A 21,067-nucleotide genomic window follows, 5' to 3' on the forward strand; every position below is an offset into this window, starting at 1 on the left:
AACAAGAGAAATTGCAGCATAGAAATTAAATAAATTATTACAATGGATGGTCACACAGTCAGCCAGATGTTTAGACTGGATTTGGCATCTTCACCTATCGTGTCTTTTCCGAGATCTGGGATAGGTTGATCTTGTTGTTTGATGGTGTTACAGATATTGTCACCAAATGTAAGCTGTTCCAAGTGAAATGTGCTTTTTTCAATTGACTGATGTGGATTTTGCCAGTGCTAATGGTGTTTAAGTGATACTCCAGATGTTTTTGGGATTGCACTCAAAGCACCTGTGACCATTGATAATACCTGTCCTTTCTTTTGCCACAATTGTTCTATTTCTAGTTGCAGGACTTTGTATTTTGTCATTTTCTCTAGTTTTTTTCTCTTCCTTTTTTCTTGAGGCACTACCACATCCACTATCAGGCGTTTTATCTTTCTTATCGATAATTCTTGAGTCTGGGGTGTTTATTCTTCTTCTTAGGGTCTTAGGTATTCCAAGAGTAAAATTCTTCGGGTGTCAATAAGACGTTGAACTTCCTATTCTGTATCAAAAAGTTGCATTTCCATTACAAGTCCTTGGAGAATGCAGCTCCCAAATTCCCTTGGAGCCCCAAACTGCTAGGAGGTGGAAGGGACCTTGGAGGTCTTCTAGTCCAACCCCTCTGTTCAAGCAGGAGACCCTAGACCATTCCAGACAAGCGGCCATCTAGTCTCTTCTTAAAAACATCCTGTGATGGAGCACCTACACAACCGGTCCACTATTAGGAAATTTCTCCTTAGTTACCGTTCTCCTTGATTAGTTTCCATCCATTGTTTATTGTCCTGCCTTCTGGTGCTTTGGAGAATAGTTTGACCCCCCCCCTCTTCCTTGGGACAGCCCCTCAAATACTGGAGGACTGATATCATGTCACCCCTACTCCTTCTTTCCTCTGGAGTAGACATACCCAATTCCTGCAATTGTTCTTCATATGTTTTAGCTTCCAGCTCTTTAATCCTCTTTGTTGCTCTTTTCTGCCCTCTTTCCAGAGCCTCAATCTTTTTTGTATTGTGGTGACCAAAACTGGATGCCTTATTCTAAGTGTGGTCTTACTAAGGCTTTTTAAAGTGGTGCTACCACTTCTTGTGATCTTGATTCTATCTGTTTATGCAACCTAGGATCGCATTGGCCTTTTTGGCTGCTGCTGCAAACGGCTGGCTCATATTTAAGTGATTGTCCACTGGAACTCCAAGATCCCTCTTACAGTTACTGCTAGTGATGGATTGAGATCCTTTGATGCAACTGGCCAAGCTCCCTTGTTTATTATCTGTGGCAGCCTGAAAAAAGAGGAAATAAAAATCTCTTCTGGCTCATCATAACTCCAAAGCGAGGAGATGTTATTCCTGAGCATTTTTTTTTCCTTGTTTACAATTTTTACAATTTGGTGCCTTTGCTGGTGCTGCAGGACAGAACATGTAAACAAATGAAATTGTGAATGTACCACGTCTGATTTTAAAAGTCTTCAGCCTGAGTTCGAAATGCTTCTTAGGGGTTTAGTATCTTCCTAATTTAGCCAAACAAACGACCAGTTAAGATCCCAAATTAACAGGCAGAGGTGATGCTGAAACCAGGGGGAAGAATTTTAGCAAAGCTTCCTGCTAAAAAATGCCTCATTTGGTCATCAGCAAATATTGCAGAGGTTATCAACCGGAAGACCTTCCCAGTTTTTAAAATCTCAGCCAACTTGGCCTTTACATGGCAGGAAATGTAATAATAACAATAATAATAATAATAATAATAATAATAATAATAATAATAATAATAATAATAATAATAATAATAATAATAATAATAACAATTATTATTATTATTATTATTATTATTATTATTATTATTATTATTATTATTATTATTATTATTATTATTATTATTATTATTATTATTATTATTATTATTATTATTATTATTATTTAAAGCGAAGAGAAGGAACATGAAAAAATCACGAAATACCAGGACTTAAAAATTGAAATCCAACGATTATGGCACAAACCAGCAGTGGTAATTCCAGTGGTAATCGGCACACTGGGTGCTATTCCAAAAGCACTGGAATTACATTTAAAATAGTTAAAACTTGACAAAATCACCATCAGTCAAATGCAAAAGGCCGCACTGCTTGGATCTGCACGTATATTACGAAAATACGTTACGACGTCCTAGGCCCCTGGGTGGGGCCCGACTAGTAATCAATGCCAAATCCGGCGAAACAACTGGCCGCTGTGATACAATTGCATAATAATAATAATAATAATAATAATAATAATAATAATAATAATAATAATAACAACAACAACAACAACAACAACAACAACAACAACAATAATAATAATGCCACCTAATTGCAAACAAGATGACAATGAAAGATTAAAAAAACATGCCGGACCAGGAAGAAAAGAATAGAAATAGCAAAGGTAGCAGGGGGGAAATACTAAAAGCTTAAATCTTCCAGTAGAGTCACCAATGGGAAATGATTTTGCACCTTAGTCTGGAAGCCATCATGCTGGTATGACTTACAACCATTTGTTTTCTGGCCATTTGAAGTAATAACTGCATTGAAAAAAGGCGATTGTCAGGGTTCCGGTGGATGCCCTAATTAAACCATGAGTCAATCTTCAAAAGAAATCCAGTTATTTATTAGGAGCCACATGTTGGCACTACCCAAGTGAAGCCAACTCTGACCAAGTAATTTACGGCCCAATTATGACCCTGTTTCCCCCTCCCCCCAGGGTATGTCATAAATCACATTATCCAATGGAGCGCTTTCCTGGGTTGTAAAGATAACGCCCTTCCGGCTGCTGCGGGTAACCTGGGAGACAGCCTTGAGAAAGATATCCCTGGAATGTTCTTCTGTTTGTGGCTGCTGTGCTTCTCCGCTAGCTTCCCATCCCTTGCCTATGGCAACTCGAGAGCAGGCCAGGGATGCTTTGTGAGTTGACAGCAATCTCCTACTGTTTTTCACACTTTAGGACCCTTGTAGCATCTTTGGGGTCATGTGTTCAAGATCTAGAAGCTTGGCAACGGGCTCATAGTTATGATGGTGAAGATATCTTGACTCATATTTATGAACAGTTGATGTGTCCCGGGGTCATAGGATCCCCTTTTGTGATCTTGTGACAATGTCAATGGGGAAGCCAGGTTCACTTAACAATCACATTACACATTAACAACTACAACAATTCATTTAAAAACTGTGGTAACAAAGGTCATAAAATGGGGCAAACCTCAGTGTTAAACTGTCAGCATGGAAAATGTGGGCTCAATTGCCGTATGTTGAGGACTACATGTAATTGAAAAGTTGTGTTTTTTAAAAGTCCTCTTTAACATCTGGGCAACTTCAGAGATTAATTTCTGGGAGAACAATTCCATATTTCTGGTAACTCTGTGCTATTTATTCCTCTTTTGCCTTTCCTCCCCTTTAACTGGCAGGAAACACATTCCATGGAATTGCTGGCTGGTTTTAAGAAAACAACTGTGGAAGTTCACAACTTCCCACTTGTCTTTATGCAATGCTGAAATATATTAGTTATGGTATTTTTGGACTTCTATTGAAGCCCGGTCCAAGTCCACTTCCTTCTTCCTGAATTGGGGACATTCTTGCAACATTCCTCTGCTTTGTCTAATTGAGATTAATTATGTTCTCCATGGGAAGGATACAGAAGCCCACCCCACCCACTCCCCAATCCCTACTCTCTGGTTCCTGAGATTTCAGAGCCTTTATAGGAGCCTGGGGAGGGCGAAAAGAGCCTCCCAACCCCCCACGGAGGCCCTCCGGAGGCTTCATGAGCTTCCTTGAAGCCTCCGGAGTGCAAAAAACCGGCCCTACGGGCAAACTGGAAATTCAGGAACGGACTTCCGGTTTGCTCGGAGGGTCGCTTTGAGCACTCCAAAGGCTTCAGAAAAGCTTCCTGACGGTCCCTGAAGCATCCAGAGGGCTTCCGGGGGGGGGGGGAGGCTGTTTTCGCCCTCCCTCTGCTCCTATAAAGCCTCTGGAGCCTGGGGAGGGCGAAAAAAGCATGCAAAAAATGGGGAGGGCGCGCCTGAAGTGCGCACATGCGCACTGGGGGGGTTGTGCATTGCATTATAGGTGCGGCACGCCTGCACACGACCCCCCTGCGCTCCCCTCCCTTATGGCACACGAGTCAAAAAAGGGGGTCAAATTCAAGAGTTTTTGACGATTCTGATGGTTTCCGTCACCTCAAAACCTCAGGAACGGCTACATCTGTTTCTGGATTCTGAGCTGGGAAGACATCAAACACTGGACAGAATTTGCAAACGATTCACAGAGATTTTAATGAGAGGATCCAGCTTCATCCAGAAATACAGCACAGTACAGTTTCCAGAAATCTCATTGCAGATCAACCTGGCTGATTTTTTTTAGACATGAAAACTCTCCAGTCTTTCTGTAAGTGCATTAAATTTCAAACATCAAAAGGAATCATCAAACATTGTTCCAGGTTCAGAACAAAATTGGACTCGGGGAAATATAAGGACATCTCTCTCAAACCCGGCTTCCCAAGTTCTCCAGATGTTTTGCACTTCCTTCCCCCCCCAAAAAAGGCTCTACAAACAGCGGGAAGGCCCAGATTGCAGGCATGGCGTGAGAATGGAAGGCATAAGCAGGGGGTCAGCCAGCTTCCTTCAGCAGATCTCCAAACAGCATTGGAACAAGAATATCCTTGTTCTGGAGCAGAAAAACTGAACCACAACCCAACAGTTGAGTTTAAGAATTACTCGGCACTAAGAAGACATAACAGCCTGGATTGCGTATTTTTGGCCAGTGGAGTATTTCTTACCCCACAGGTGATCTGTGGAATATCTTGCAACATGTGAAGCTGTGTAAGTCTCATGAGCTGTTCCCACAAATTGTTGGGGAGGGGCAGGGTGGGGGAGGGACATCAGAGAGGGGCAGGGGTGGGTTCCGGCAGGCACTACTGCTGGTTTGCTCATGTGCGCTTTGCGCACGCATGTGGAGTGCAATAAAAATTCTTCTGTGCATGCGCAGAAGCAGAAAACAAGATGGCGCCGCCTATGGCGCTAGCCGGAGAAACAGTTCGGGGGTGCTGCTGGTTCCAGCAACCCAAGCCACCAAACCAGTACCGGTTCGACCCACCACTGGAAAGGGGCCTCAGGAGACAACGCAAATCCCATAGGAGCTTCCGTGCTGAGAAAGGGTCTCCAAGGATAGGACTTCTCCCCTAAAGTTAGGAGGCTCCAAAGCAAGATTCAGAGTGACTTCCCTCTTAAGACCTCCGCTCCTCTGCTTTCCACTTGGAAAATGGCTGCTTCCTTCTCAAGATGGAACTGATCCACAAAGCGCACTAAGCCATCAAACTGGCCATTTTATTCTGGGGAACCAAGTCTGTGCAAAGATGGTTTGTGAATCCTGGATTAAGGCTAATTTCACGGTGCGAAGCCAATAGCAATAACACTTAGATTTATAGACCGCTTCACAGTGCTTTACAGCCCTAAGGTGTTTACAGAGTCAGCAAAATCAGATAATCTGGGTCCTCATTTTACCGACCTCGGAAGGACGGAAGGCTGAGTCAACCTTGAGCCGGTCAGGATCGAACTGCTGGCAATCAGCAGAATCAGCCTGCAATACTGCATTCTAATCACTGAACTACCATGGCGAGAGAGAGAGAGAGAGGTAGACAGATAGAGGGAAGCTAGATTGAGAGATGATAGAGAGATAAATAGCAATAGCACAGGCTCCTATACCACTTCACAGTGCTTTTACAGCCCTCTCTAAGCGGTTTACAGAGTCAGCCTCTTCCCCCCCAACAATCTGGGTCCTCATTTTACCCACCTCGGAAGGAGGGAAGGCTGAGTCAACCTTGAGCCGGTCAGGGTCGAACTGCTGGCAGTCGGCAGAGTTAGCCTGAAATACTGCATTCTAACCATTGCGCATGATGGATGGATGGATGGATGGATGGATGGAAGGAAAGGTAATAGCACTTAGAATTCTATACCGCTTCACGGTGCTTTTCAGCCCTCTCTAAGCAGTTAACAGAGTCCGCCTCTTGCCCCCCAATAATCTGGGTCCTCATTTTACCCACCAGGGAAGGACAGAAAGCTGAGTCAACTTTGAGCCTGGTGAGATTTGAACTGTTAAATTGCAGTCAGCCGGCAGGCAGCATAAATAGCCTGCAGTACTGCACTCTAACCACTGCGCCATCCCGGCTCTTACGCAGTTCCTTCCTTAAACAGAGGGGAAGGAAGCGTAGCGCAGTGCAATATGAGAGCTCAGAACAGCCGAGCGGACGGATGGGATAATTGGAGCTCCTTCCCTCCCTCCCCCCACCCCAACCCCTTACAGTTCGGACGCTATCCTAACCCTTTCCCCCGATTTCCAGGATCTGGATTCCAGTCGTGATCCTGAACCCAGGTTACGTCCCTTCGGTGCGAAAGCAGCCCACGATCTATTTGAAAAACAAGGCTTTGCATATCTCTCTCGTTTGCTCCGGTGAAGAGACGCTGTGCCCGAAGGTTCTGGGGTCCGTGTAAATTTCGTAGTCGTTTCCACCCTGCAAGGGAAACCAAAGAAGGAATCGATCCCAGGGAATGAAAGGAGGAGGAAGTCTCTCGGCCACTTTGCTCAGCAAACGCATCTCTTCGTCATCCTTGAATAAGGAGCTCAAAAATTATTGTTGCTAAAAATGATCCTCTGATTTTCAGCAACTCTGCTCCGGAGGGAAGAATCCTTCCTTATGCAGACAGTCCTCAACTTACAACCTTAGTTTCAGTGACCGTCTGAAGTTACAACGGTGCTGAAAAAAGTGACTTATGACATTTTTCACACTTATGACCATTGTAACACCCCCGTAGCCACATGATCAAAATTTGGACGCTTGACAGCTGACTCATATTTATGACGGTTGCAGTGTCCTGAGGTTACGTGATCCCCTATTGTGACCTTCTGACCAGCGAAGTCAATGGGGAAGCTGGACTCACTTAACAACTGTTATTAACTGAACAACAGTGTTGATTTCCTTAACTATGACAAGAAAAGTCGTAAAGTTAGCAACATTCACTGAACCACAACTGTCACTTAACAACATACATTTTGGGCTCAACTGAGGTCATAAGTCAAGGACTGCTTCAATTTAACATGTTCACAATAAAGATGCATTTTTCATGATCTAACCATCGCAAAAAGAATAACCTTCAAGAGATGGGAAAATACTGTAATTCCAAATATAAAGGATTGATCTTCAGAGATGGGGTGATTTTGCCATTTTTGAGAACTTTATATGTTTGGTTAATTTAAAAAAATGTCACATTATCTCTCCGTTTGGAAAAAAAAAATCATGAACTAGCTTGGTTAATGTGGAAAGGTTAATTTTTCTTTTTAAAGACTTACAAAATCGGGGTTAAGTTGTAATTGCAGTTTTTGAAGCTTGGCATGCAGCGTCCTGGGGTCATGTGAACTTCACCTTATGAACCTCTGACCGGCAAAGTCAATGGGGAAGCCAGACTCACTTAAGGACCCTGGTTACTAACTCAACAACTGCAATGATTCACTTAACAACTGTGGCAAGAAAGTTTGCAAAATGGGGGCAAAAGTCACCCAACAACTTATCTTGCTTAATAACATAAATTTTGGAGTCAGTTGTAAGTCGAGGACTTCTCATCCAAGAGGCTTCTTCAGCTCCGACAGGATAGTGGGGAATGGAAGGATTTCTATTCCTTGCAGATCCCTTCCCTACTATCCTTCCTGTCGGAGCTGAAGAAGCCTCTTGGATGAGAAGCAAAATATCTTCAAAACAAAAAAAAACACCAAGGAAGTCCAGTTGCCTCCTGAAAAAAGCATCTTTGGGACAAGCAGGCCCTGGATGACTTGAGAATCTCTACGGACATTTAGCTGTACAATTTGGGATGAAGATCCTTGGAATGGTGTGGGAGTGGGAATGGATTTCCAGAGGGAAACAAATAGCAGACTACAGGAAGCAGGAGTCCTATTCAGGTGAGACAAAGTACCTCCAAGTACTTCAACCACCCTCTAAAAGGATGCAAATGACCAGCTGTCTGCAAGGAGTATCAATCCTTCTCTTCCTCACCATCCAGTCAGAACTGAAAATGCTTCTTGGATGAGAAGCAAAACATCTTTAAGGAAGACACAAATAAACCCCCAAGTGGTCTCAAGGACCCTCTAAAAGGATGCACATGACCAGCTGTCTGCAAGGAGTATAAATCCTTCCCTTCCCCACCATCCAGTCAGGACTGAAAAAGCTTCTTGGATGTGAAGTGAAACGTCTTCAAAAGAAAAAAACAGAAAGTCCAGTTGCCTCCTGAATAAAAAGCATCTTTTTGGGAACAACCATGACCTGGAGGACGGAAAATCTCTACAGACCTGTCTCAAAGTAGTAGCTGGATCTGACCAGCTTCTTCTGGCCACCTACTCACCGGCATGGTCTTATCTCCAAAGAAATAGACCTTTTCGAAGTTGTCCTGGGCAACAATCCCCAAGCAGTATCGTTTGTCCCAACCGTTGGGGAAGACGTCAAAGCTGATCTGGCCTCCTGCAGAGATCAAAGAGAGGATGAGGGATGAGAAACAGAAGTGACGGAGCTGATTGGAGCAAAGGGGAGCTTCGAATGGAACAAACATCCAAAGACACAGAACGCAGGGACCGTGGATGAATCTAAGAAAGTGTTCAGTCCTGGCCAGAGATGGGGACATCCCTCTTTCAAATGTCTCTCCAGTAGGGCAATGCTAGCTCTAATGGGGGAAATTTAAGGATTTCCAAAACTCCAAGAAGAAACCCTCATGTGGACAGCAGTTCTGAAGCTGCTGGGTAGTCCTCAACTTATAATAATTCGTTTAGTGACCATTTGAAGTTACAACAGCACTGAAAAAAGTGACTTATGGCTGGTCCTTATACTTGTGACCGTTGCAGCACTCTCCACAGTCCAAAATTAGGGCAATTGGCAACTGGCATGTATTTATATGATGTTTTGACCCAGCTCTCCAAAATCGACAAACCCTTTGTAGTTAAATCAATAGTTTCTTTATTAGGAGCACCAGCAGCCCCGGCAAAAAAGTTTCTCTCTCTCTGAGGAGAAGGAGAGAGGAAGGGAAAGTAGAGAAGAGAAGGACGACAGAGGGAAGAAAGGAGGCAGGGAGAGGGAGGAGAGAGAGAAGAAAGTGATGGACAAGGTACAAATATGGTGGGTGGAGAGCAGAAGAGCCAATAATTGTTTTTAGGAGCTGATGGTAAGATGAATTGATGTAAACATTTAATAATACAGTACGATGTTGGCTATGCAACAGTATACATGTGGTTATACGTTATGAAAATGAAAAAAAAAAAACTCTCTCTCTCTCTCTCTCTCCCTCCTCCTCCTCTAATTCGGCTGCTGGAGGGGCCGGCAGCCCACAGGCCACAACAGATGGCTGCAGTGTCCTGAGCTGATGTGATCATCACTTGTGACCTTCCCAGCCAGCTTCCCACAAGCAAAGTTAATGTATTGCTTAACGACTGATGGTTCACTTAACAACTGCAGTGATTTGCAGTTGTAAAATTGGGTGCAGCTCACTTAACACTTGCTTTGCTTAGCAGTGGAAATTCTGGTCCCAATTGTCATCATAACCCAAGGATATATAGATTCATATATAGTTTTGGGTACATGTGTGTCTCTGAAGAGCTGGGGATTCTGGGGAGCCACTGCACCCCCACAGTAAATCTGAACAATAATGGCATGCTGTTGCTTCAGCCTCATAAACTTTTCAGCTGTAAAAGAGCCCATCTGGAAGGCTAGCTGTGTGTGTTTGTGTGTGTGTGTGTGTGTGTGTGTTTGTGTGTGTGTGTGTGTGAGAGAGAGAGAGAGAGACGGAGGGAGGGAGGGAGGGAGAGAGAGAGAGAGAGAGAGAGAGAGAGAGAGAGAGAGAGGGGCAGGCTCTGAGAATGCACAGATTTCCTCCGTTGAAGCTGGAGCTTCAGCAGGGAAGGTCCAATGGGAAAATGCCCCGAGTTTGTCAATTATTATGAATATACTAAAATCACATCTTATTCCAGGACATTGTTTTAAATGTGCTGCTTTAATATGTGTTGTCTAGTGATTCCTGAGCCAAATTCAACGGATGTTTGAAACTTGGCTGTTCTGTTTTTGTGCTACATATTGTTCAAGGCGGCAGCAATGTGAACTGCTGGATTTACCGTTGCTAAACAAACATGGTCAGGTGACATTATCCTTTCCGAAGACATTGTTTAGCAATGGAAATTTTGGACCCAATTTCCATCGTAATTTGAGGGCTGCCTGCACTGTCAAGTCAACCTAGCTTTATGCAACTTGGTGACCTCCACCTGAAATGGGTTTTAAATCCCATCAGGAGCAAATGGGAGAAAACCAGCAGAAGCTTTGCAGAGAGGGGCAGTAGGAAGTGCTCTTCACACTGGCTGGGACATCCCAAAGGAACTTTTTCCTCTGGAAATAGACTGCCAACTAGGCTAGCATAGAACAGAAGAAGGTCCTCCCGTAATGTGATTTTCTGGATAATCAGACAACCAGGATACTTTCTGAATGCAGCTATTTCCGTTCTTTAAAAAGTCGTACCTATGGAAAACGTAAGGCCTTTCCCTGCAAAGTCACGTCGTAAATCAGCGACAAATCTGTCCCGGATATGTTCCCTCTGTTCAAGAAATAATAAAAAAAGAAAATCTGTCAGTTTAGGGCAGGGATGTCCAAACTTGGGAACTTTAAGACTTGTGGATTTCAACTCCCACAATTCTGGGAGTTGAAGTCCACAAGTCTTAAAGTTCCCAAGTTTGGACAGCCCTGGTTTTGGGAAAAAAGACATTTCCCCCCCCAATAGCCTGGTACCACAATCACAAAATAATTGACACCAAGACAACTTGTCTATGTCACTGCAGAGAGCTAAGGAGGTGGAACCTGGATGGAAATATGCAAGAACTCTTCCTTAAAGGGGTAAAAACATTTTTTAAAGTCAGAACTTCAGGTGTTTGGCAATCAATCATGTGACGTCATTTTACAAGGTTTTTTTCCAACTTCCATTTTTCAGTAAAACTGCACCCATAATAAAACACTGGTTCTCTTAAGAACTGCAGCATTTTCTTAACAACTGTGGATTCACTTAGTGACCGTCACAAAATGTCAAAAAATGGGCCAGTCACTGACCTGCTTTACAACCATCACGAGTTCCGACCGTGATGAGCAGATCCTGTTACGGTTATAATTCAAGGACTACCTGTATCCAAGAATTGCTCACCTGTGATGTATTGAAGTCTAGCCCTGGCTGACTTCCTGCCTCCCCTCCCCTGAAACATCCCTAAGAAGGCGCCAATCGGAAGGATGAAAGTCGCCCCTTCACCTGCCTTGTCGAGCTCAAAAAACTCCATCCGTTCCGCTTGGCTACAGCTCCTGCCAACAGGGGAAACGTTCAGCATCCCATTCCGGAATTCAATGAAAGTTCCCCTGGGAAAAGAAATAAAACCGCATTTATATATAGTGGGAGAGCAGAATAAACCAAGCCCACTGGGCAGAGGTGGGTGTCAGGTGTGCCTCATTCAGTATCCAAGAAAGAAAACCTCCAACTCCGTTTGAGTAGAGAATAAGATACTTTTGCTGGACACGAAATGAAAACAGCTGAAGTGAAGCAAGATCTGAGGCAAAAAAGCACAAACAGTGTACATATCAAACGTTTACCCAAATCCCTCCCCCCAATTACCCCAACCCAATGTCCAATCTTCAGCTCCCAAAGGTGTCATGTGAGACGCATCTTCAAGTGGCCTCATTCAGTTGGTATGCAGAGACAGTTGACCTTGACCAAGTCCAAACACGAGCCATCAGCTTGCGCAGAAGATGGTGGCTCCCTCACGACATCTCCCCCCCAGTACCTAGTAATTCCCTTCCCAAATACCATTATCCCCACCCTCCCCGTTACTATGGCAGCCGATAGCAAGCAAGCAAAGTAGAGGCTGACAGTCAGTTTCACATAATTTTACCACCGGTTCGCCCTGCACCCGAAACTGTGAGCACCCGCGCATACTCGCTTTGCTCATGCACCTTCCACACATGCGCGTGGCCTCTGCGCATGCACTTCGCACATGCACGCAGCTTAGAAAACATGGCTAAATAGGACAGCATAGCACTTACTCCCACCCCACCCGTAAGGTCATCAATACCGGTTTGCCCAAACCACTGCCACTGGATGAGGGGACAGCAGAGATAAATTACCTTTTCCTGCCTTTATTATTTTTACAAAGAACTGAAGGCATCGACCACACACTTTTCCCCCCTTTCTCCTCCTTCCAATTTCCTCCACAACAAGCACCCTGTGAGGTGGGTTAGGCTGAGAGAGGGACTGGCCCAAATCCTCCGTGGCTGTTGGAAATGCATCCTTGGGACTTTGAGCTAGGATGCTTTGATTTGAGCAGCTAAGACGATCAAGGGCCTGGAGACTAAAACATATGAATAACGGTGGCCGGAATTGAGTACGGCTAGTCAGGAGAAAAGGAGGACATAATTTTGGTGTTCCAGTATTTGAGGGGCTGCCACAAAGGTGCAGCAAAGATCAACTTATTTTCCAAAGCACCAGAACACAAGACAAGAACCAATGGATGGAAATTAATCAAGGGGAGAAGCCACCTGGGGTTAAGGAGAAACTGCCTAACAGTGAGGACAAATGACTCTGTGGAACGGCTTGCCTCCAGAAGTTGTGGGTGCTTCATCATTGGAGGGTTTTAAGAAGAGACTGGACAGTCACTTGTCTGAAATGTTATAGGTTCTCCTGCTTGAGCAGGGGGCTGGACTAGAGGACCTCCAGGGTCCCTTCCGATTTATTTAGTTTGATCGAGCTGCACTCAACCGTAGGAACTGCGTAATAACCAAAGGGAATTTATCCATTTGGGGGCTGTTTCTAGTGCAAAATATAAGGCTCCAGGGTCATATTGCAGAAAATGGTAACAGGGAAGGAAGGAGGCAGAGTTCTCCTTTTTATTGTAGCTGCAGGATTGCATTTGCTCCATATAAGTGCCCTGCAAGCAGAAAGCTAGCATTCAAGAGACAGTTGTCAGAGTTTCCTCCCTGATTTGCTAGTTTATTCAACACTGGGAGTTGGTTTTTTTTTTTACATAAATCCAGATTGACATGTTTATTTTGCATGGAGAAACAGATATTATATTGGTTAATTATTTCGTCAAGGAGCAGAAGGTGACAAATTCTTTGCCTGACTCTGCATAACAAAAGCAAGAGGAGGGTCCGACTTTCAGGCTGTGGCTTTTCCAGGGAACTGCATCAAAAACCCTTTGGTGTAATGTTGCAGAGTTCTCAAGGAATGCGAAATAAAATGGCTACCAGGCTCCTTCTCCCATGAAGAGTTGCATACAGGCAGTCAACATAAGATTGTAATGGAGCCTGCCCAGAACGGTCCTAAGTCGTAACTGGGATAAAGCAGAGACCCTATTTTATTATCTTTTCTGCAGTGGTCGTTAAGCGACTACCACACTTGTAAAGCAAATGCTGTGGTTGTTAAGCAAATCCATTGTTTATTATGGGCTGGTTTTGCTGAAAACCGGAACTAAATGTCTCTTGTGGCCCGCCATTAGCCATCAGATCTGGCAGCAGATTCGGACAGTGAGGAGGTTGGGGAGGAAGATGGGCCAGTCCTGGAGTCTGGGGAAGGCTCTGATGAGGGCTCTGCTTCGGAGGCAGAGAGGGGGCCAGGGCCGTATGCCAGTTCTCAGCTGCCTTCAGAGTCAGACATTGGTGGGGCAGAGGAGTTCTCATGAAGGGTTTTTTTTCTCACCATCTTCTGCGCATGCTGATGGCTGGTGTTTGGGCTTGGTCAAGGTCAACCGTCTGCATACCAGCTGAATGAGGCCACTTGAAGATGCGTCTCACATGACACCTAAGGGAGTTGCAGATTGGACATTGGGTTGGGGTAACTGGGGGGAGGGATTTGGGTAAACGTTTGATATGTACACTGTTCGTGCTTTTTTGCTTCAGATCTTGCTTCACTTTAGCTGTTTTCATTTCATGTTCAGTAAAAGTACCTTATTTTCTAATTAAAGGGAGTTGGGCATTTTCTTTCTTGGATACTGAATGAGGCACGTCTGACATAGAGTTTTGTGACAGAGTTGTCAAAATCTGGAATATCTCACCCAACGTTTCAGCTTTTAACTTTCACCATTTTAATTCTACTTAACTCCGGTGGACCTCACCCCATATTTAAGAAATTCCTAAAGGGGCAACCCATTACGGAAGTGCACTGACTTGCCCACCGTCCTGTCACATTTTTAATGTTTTTCCATTTTGCTTGTTTGAATTTGTAATTTTCATTTGACAAATTAAAACTTTTAAATTTAGATTTTAATTTTTAAAATGCAGGCTGTTTGCCAAGTTGCCCAAAATGCGGCCATACAGTATGACCATGGGAGGGAGTATGTGGCTGTTGTAACTTTTGAATCAATCCATAAGTACCGCTGAGGAGGTCAGTCGTAACTCTAAATTGTCACTAAGTGACCAGTCGTAAGCTGAGGACTACTTGGAAAGCATTTAGGCACCTACCTTTTCCTGGGGAGCTTAATTTTTGCAATGTAGCTCAGGCAGTAGTTGATCAAATCCTGGAGCAGGTCTTCCCCCAGATGGTCTTGGATGCTCTGCGCAGGAGACGCAAAGAAGAATCACAACAGAGTCCCAAACCTCCACAAGCAACTCTCAAGAAATCAGATCCCGGCAAAATACTTTCTGGGTTCTACTTTCTCAAAGCTCGGAGGATGGTTCCTTATCTGATGTTACAACATATGTCAGTTAATCCTAACTTACAAGCTTACCTGTTTCCCAAGAAGTTCTCCATCTTTGTATGACACCAGACCATTTTCTGGGAAAACATAGTCGTATTTTCTAACCACTACCCTCCAAAAAAGGAAGAAGAAACAAAAGCAGCTTTAATTTGTATTATTTTGATCAGAGAACATTTCTATGAAATTAAGAGGAAAAAAATCTTTCCTATTCCCTCTTCTGAAATCATAAAGCACTTAATTTTTAAAAAATTGGATAAATGGATGGCAATTGGATAAACGGATGGCATTTAATTGCATATGATGTTGTGCGGTAAACATGCCCAAGAATAACTGACAATCTCTTGATGCCAAAATATTACACTGGTGTGAACTGGTGTGTTACAAAGCAAAGTGAGAGTTTCTAACATCGTGTTTATTTATTGTACAAAAATACCTCTGGGCACCAATACGAAGCTGGCAGGGTGGGTGCCACCTACTTACTCTTTGGAAGATCTTTATTAATGGCATGTTATTTTTAACTCTTCTTTTTGAAAAGCTGAAAACCACTTGGGAAAAACAATTTTTGGCACGAAAAATTCAAACCACCCCTTATTCTTCCAATACCCCTTTTGACACTCCGTATTGTGCCGATAGTCAATTTCTTCTCCTGCCTGGTTGCAAACTATAATCAACTTACCGTTAAATAATAATGACTCCCCAAACTGTGACTGGGTGAAAAACAAAAGCTGTTTATCTAATCAGCAGCTCTGCTGTTCTCGCCCAAGGTTTATTTCTCAAAAAGATATTCTCTCTAAATTCACAGACGGCAGTTAGCCACAGAGCTGAAGAGCTGCGGAGAGATTTCCTGCCTGGATTTCAAGTCACATGATTTTTCCAACCTGAAAATGGGCTTTTAATTCAATTTATGGCAGTTCCGTCATGCATGTGGCCGCATGGCACCTTCTCTTCTTTGCTCGGCTAACAAGCATAAATGATGTTTTTGCAAGCTGACCTCGGAAGTGAATGCAATAAAGAGGGTAAGGACAGCTGCCCAACCCCGAATGGCGATTCAGCCAACTTTGCCACTCCTGGCTCAGCCTCCCACGCCTTCACCTTCTTCTTACCATCTTGCCCCAGTTGCTCCTGGATCTTTTCAAAGTCTGAGCCTCCCACCACGCCGACTTTCACCTTCTGCCGCAAAGCCTGGAGGAAATCTGCCATCTCGGGGGTGATTTTCTGGATCGGGTGAGAAAAGAGAAATCGGTGTGTCACTCAGATCAAGCAGGGATTCCAGCAATATTCACTGGCTCTCGATAAACCCCGTTAGAATAATGGATGGAAACCGAGCAAGGAGAGATTCAACCTGGAAGTAAGGAGGAATTTTCTGACAGTGAGAGCAATCAACCCGTGGACCAGAAGTTGCCTTCGGAGGTTGTGGGAGCTTTATCACTGGAGGCTTTCAAGAAGAGACTGGACTGCCATTTGTTAGAAATGGTGTAGGGTCTCCTGCTTGAGTGGGGGGTTGGACTAGATGACCTATAAGGTCCCTTCCAACTCTGTTAATCAGTCAGATCTGTTATTATTGTTGTGGCCCACCAGCGGCCAGCAGAGCTGGCAGCAGATTCGGACAGTGAGGAGGTTGGGGAGGAACATGGGCCAGTCCTGGAGTCTGGGGAAGGCTCTGAGGAGGGCTCTGTGTCGGAGGCAGAGAGGGGGCCAGAGCAGTATGCCAGTATTCAGCTGCCTTCAAAGTCAGACATCAGTGGAGCAGACGAACAGCTGGAGCCTGTTCCCAGTGTGCGCATGCGCAGGGTTGCCAGATGAAGGGAAGAGCTAAAGAACAGGGGTCGACTTGGGAGTAAGGCCACAGGTGGATGATGAATGGCCCCTCCCAGAGGAAATAAAAGAGGAGAGAAAGGGGAGTGGAGTTTGCAGGAGACAATTAGTTCGCTTCATTGTTTCATGACCCTCCGAGACTCCTTGCCAAGTTTTGCAGATATCGGCCTGGCAGCCCTCCAAGCCAGATAAGGTCTGTGACTGTAAATCCTCCCTTGAAAGACTTTGCTGGATGTGAGTGAGCAGAATTCACAGTCAATAAATAAAAGGGTTTTTTGTCGGGACAAGGAGTTTGCTTCCTGCTCTCGGGGAAGCCTCGGTCAGAACAATTATTTCCACATTACTCATTCATAATGTTGGTTTCTTTCTGTCTTGTTCTGAAAATGGTCCTGTGAGTTAGGAGGGGAGGCCATGAAGTGATCTAATGAGGTTGAATGAGCGCCTTAAGCCCAATTTTCAAACCCTTAACAGAATAATAGAGTTGGAAGGAATCTTGGAGGTTATCTAGTCCAACCCCCTGCTCAAGCGGGAGACCCTAAACTATTTCAGACAAGTGGCTGTCCAGTCTCTTCTTAAAAGCCTCCAATAATGGTGTACCCACAAAGTCAGAGGTTTTTTCTAGATTGCTTTCATTCTTAACTGGATTGAAAGAAATAGATTTATTTGAAACATTATAATAGACTTGATCTTAGTGAGGCATGTTAGGATGCCAGAGTAAAGGATGACTTTAGAAATGAATGAAAAGTTAACTGCTTCAATACAAATAGTAGTATAATAATACATTTCTTATTCTTTTCCCCCTTTGTAGTAAAAATTATAATTTTTGAAGTTGTATTCTTTTCATTCAATGGAGTATCAAATTATTGTTATTATTAATAAAAGACACTTAAGTGTGCAAGGCATTATTATTATAAAGTCCTCACTGGGCGAAGCATTTTACAAGTATAGTAAAAACAGTGCTTAATCCGAAGAACTTTACTTCACACACCTGGTTTCACTAATCTTTGCAACATATTGCAAGAAAGGGAATCAATTAATCAAATCCTTACAGACTATATAACAGCATAACTGCAGGTGAAGAAATAAAATGGAGAAATGGAAAAATGTCCTTTTCTGTCATTGCTATAAGGAAATAAAATGTCTAGTTCATCAAATCAAGAAGTGGTCTTGAATTAGAGACAGTTTTGCTGTCACTACATTTTTATTGCACTCTAATTATGGTCCTTATCATCCATTTCTTTTCAAAACCTGATCGTGATCTGTGATGAAAGTAAGATAAAGAGTAAGAAATCAGAACTACCCATAAAAACCAAGGTGCTAGTGATCAAATGGCCCCCAAATGTGGGTTTGAAGTTCAAGCTCACACTTAAGTTTGGATAAGCTCGAGGCAAGAAACCATTAAACAAGGAACCATTAAACAAGAAACCATTAAACAAGAAACCATTAAACAAGAAACCATTAAACAAGAAGCGAGGCTGCTCCTAATGCTGCCACGACTGATGACGCTGTCTATTCATTCCCATTTAGGTTGACTTGCTTCTCATTATAGCCAGAGTATCAACAATTAATTGCAAAAATGTATTAAAACTGTAATAAAGATTAAAACCTGAAGAAGAGCAATCCTAGATATGACAGAATACTGTGTGATGCATTAAAAACCTGGCCAGCAGAGAGCTTTCTGCTATTAATCAGAGAGCAATTAATATTAATACCAGGTTCCCCTCACACATATGTGCTCATCTCCGTTTCAAAGCCAAAGAGCCAGCACTGTCCAAAGACGTCTCCGTGGTCATGTGGCCGGCATGACTCAACAGCGAAGGCGCACGGAACGCTGTTCCCTTCCCACCAAAGGTGGTCCCTATTTTTCTACTTGCATTTTTTACGTGCTTTCGAACTGCTAGGTTGGGAGAAGCTGGGACAAGTAACAGGAGCTCACTCCGTTACACGGCGCTAGGAATTCGAACTGCCCAACTGCCGACCTTTCTGATCGACAAGCTCAGCTTCTTAGCCACTGAGCCACCATGTCCCTAATAATAATACAGATAGTTCTCGACTTACAGCTGTTTGTTTGGTGAAAGTTACAACAGCACTGAAAAAAAGTGGCTTATGACCATTTTTCACACTTTACGACCGTTTCGGCATCCCAGTGGTCAGGTGATCAAAACTCCGACGCTTGGCAACTGACGGTTTGCAGTGTCCTGGAATCCCCTTTTGCAACCTTCTGACAAGCAACGTCAATGGGGAAGGCCGACTCACTTAACAACCAGTTAAATGTGACTTAACCACGGCAATGATTCACTTAACAACTGTGGCGAGAGAAGTCGTAAAATGGGGCAAAACCTCTTAACCACCGTCTCACTTAGTGACATACATTTTGTGCTCAATCGCGGTCATAAGTCGAGGACTGCTACCTGCAACTGCCCCCACCTAATGACCAGGCATTCCTTGCAAACCTGCATCGCTGGCTTATAAGGAATTGCCTGCATCGCCCTCCTCCCTAACAGGCTGCTCCTGGGCTCAAAGCACTCTGCCCATGCTCAGAGGCACCCTCCTGCTCGACCTCCCCCTAGCCTAGTCCCACCTGCCGAGGCGCGGTCAGGGTGCCGTCCACGTCGAAGAGGCAGAGAACCGATGCGCCGCCCTCGCCCTCCATGGCTCTGCTCGCCGGCTCCTTCAGACAGGATGAGCGGAGTAAAAACTACAAGCCCCAGCATGCCTCCGGTCCGAGGCGACGTCTACGCATGCGCGCCCTTTCCCTGCAGCCTGGCGGAGGCCTACGGAGAGCGCGTATGGATGGGAGGAGCCGGCGGCGCTCGTCGCTTCCGGTTGTCATTCGGCTGCCGCACCAATGCGGGGCCGAAGAGCGCTGGGGGAAAGATACGTGGCCAGCGGGGATTTGTTAAGCCCGGTTAAGGCAGAGTTTCTCCACCCTCTGCAGCTTCAGGATGGGTGGACTTCGACTGCTAGAATTCACCAGCCACTTACCATGACTTACCATCCCCCTGTTGAAACTTTCTCCACCTCCTCTTTGAACATAGAGATTGCGAAACACGGGTTTCACTCAAAAGAGCGGCTGCAAATCCAGCCCCTTGAATTCGAAAGGGCGTTTGCCCATTCAGAACCAAAGCAGAAAAACCCTGAATACCCTCCAGATATTCTCCCGTGCATTGAAAATGGAACAGCTCCCACTTTTGCATTTTTTTACATTACCAAAAAAAGAGGAAAAACCTTCCCAGCCACACGCCCTGAACCTTTGGAGCAGGGGTCTGCAAACTTGGCAACTTTAAGACTTGTGGACTTCAAGTCCCAGAGCTGGCTGGAGAATTCTGGGAGTTGAAGTCCACAAATCTTAAAGTTGCCAAGTTTGGGGGACCCCAGCTTTAGAATCTTGCTCCCACCTGGCTTATTCCGCTCTTTGCACAACTCCCGACCACCCAAAGGGACGACAAACCCCGGGAGTTTTTGCCCCTGGCGTATCTTTGCTGCCATCTGGTGGCCGCGCGAGGACTGGCAGCCCCGGGGATCCCAGGCCGCCTTCCGCAGGTGACGTCATCCCCCTCCATGCCCTCTTGCACCACAACTCCCAGCAGCCACCGCGCCGCCTGGACTGCCCGGGGTGTCTGCACGAGCTGCTGGCGCCTTCGCGGTAAATCCCATTGCTGCGTTCTCGGCGCCTTGGACTGCAGAGCCCATCTTCCCCAGCGTGGGTGTGGGGAGGGGTGCGCTATTGCATTCCACGGGCGGGTTGGGGAGGGGTCGCGCGTGCAAAGCGAGGTTTCTTGCACGGTGCATTGGAACCGCTGCATCGGGCGTGGAGTGGAGACCACGCAGCGATGCCATCGGGGTGCAGGGAGGCCGGTCCCGGCTGATCTCCAAACAGGCCGAGCGAGGTTGGGTCTGGGGACCGGTGTGGAGAGGAGACCACCAAGAATAGTGGGCACCTTGACCTCTTTATCACTGCAGGGCTTTTTCTATTAAAATAGAGGTAGTCCTCGACTTGCAACCACAGTGGAGCAGAAATTTCGGTTGCTGAGTGAGACAGAGTTGGAAGGGACCTTGGAGGTCATGTAGTCCAACCCCCTGCTCACGCAGGAGACCTGTACTAGGGATTTGAACTGCCGAACTGCCAACCTTGCTGATCAACAAGCTCAGTGTCTTAGCCACTGAGCTAAGTGAGTATGGTCCCATTTTACGACCTTTCTTGCCACTGTTGTTAAGTGAATCACGGCAGTTGATAAGTTAGTAACCCGGTTGTTAAGTGAATCTGGATTCTCCATGGACTTTGCTTGTTAGAGGGTCGCAAAAGGGGATCACGTAACCCCGAGGACACTGCAACGGTCATAAATAGGAGTCAGTTGCTGAGCATATGAATTTTGATCACATAATTATGGGGATGCTGCAAAGTTCATAACTGTGAAAAAGAGGTCATAAGTCACTTTTTTCACTGCTGTTGTAACTTTGGTC

The 21,067-nt window shown here is 45.0% G+C and overlaps 1 protein-coding gene across 2 annotated transcripts; it reads right to left on the reverse strand.

Moving 5' to 3' along the window:
• Nucleotides 1-4,298: 4,298 nt before the first annotated feature.
• Nucleotides 4,299-19,299, reverse strand: PMM2 (phosphomannomutase 2). Of its 2 annotated transcripts, XR_014176443.1 has the most exons (9): nucleotides 19,185-19,299; nucleotides 15,892-16,003; nucleotides 14,819-14,895; nucleotides 14,553-14,644; nucleotides 11,360-11,459; nucleotides 10,581-10,656; nucleotides 8,431-8,546; nucleotides 6,084-6,551; nucleotides 4,299-5,998 (listed from the first exon to the last, which is right to left on the reverse strand). XR_014176443.1 is itself a non-coding variant. In XM_081966021.1 (8 exons), exons 1-8 carry the CDS (start codon nucleotides 19,254-19,256, stop codon nucleotides 6,447-6,449), a joined length of 750 nt encoding a protein of 249 aa, XP_081822147.1. In that variant the 5' UTR covers nucleotides 19,257-19,299; the 3' UTR covers nucleotides 4,299-6,446. The 2 variants fall into 2 exon arrangements, 1 of the variants encoding a protein (XP_081822147.1); XM_081966021.1 differs by having other exon boundaries at nucleotides 4,299-6,551.
• Between the last annotated feature and the right edge of the window lie 1,768 nt (nucleotides 19,300-21,067).

Source organism: Natrix helvetica (assembly GCF_964273705.1).
Source record: "Natrix helvetica genome assembly, chromosome: 13".
Taxonomy (NCBI): domain Eukaryota; kingdom Metazoa; phylum Chordata; class Lepidosauria; order Squamata; family Natricidae; genus Natrix; species Natrix helvetica.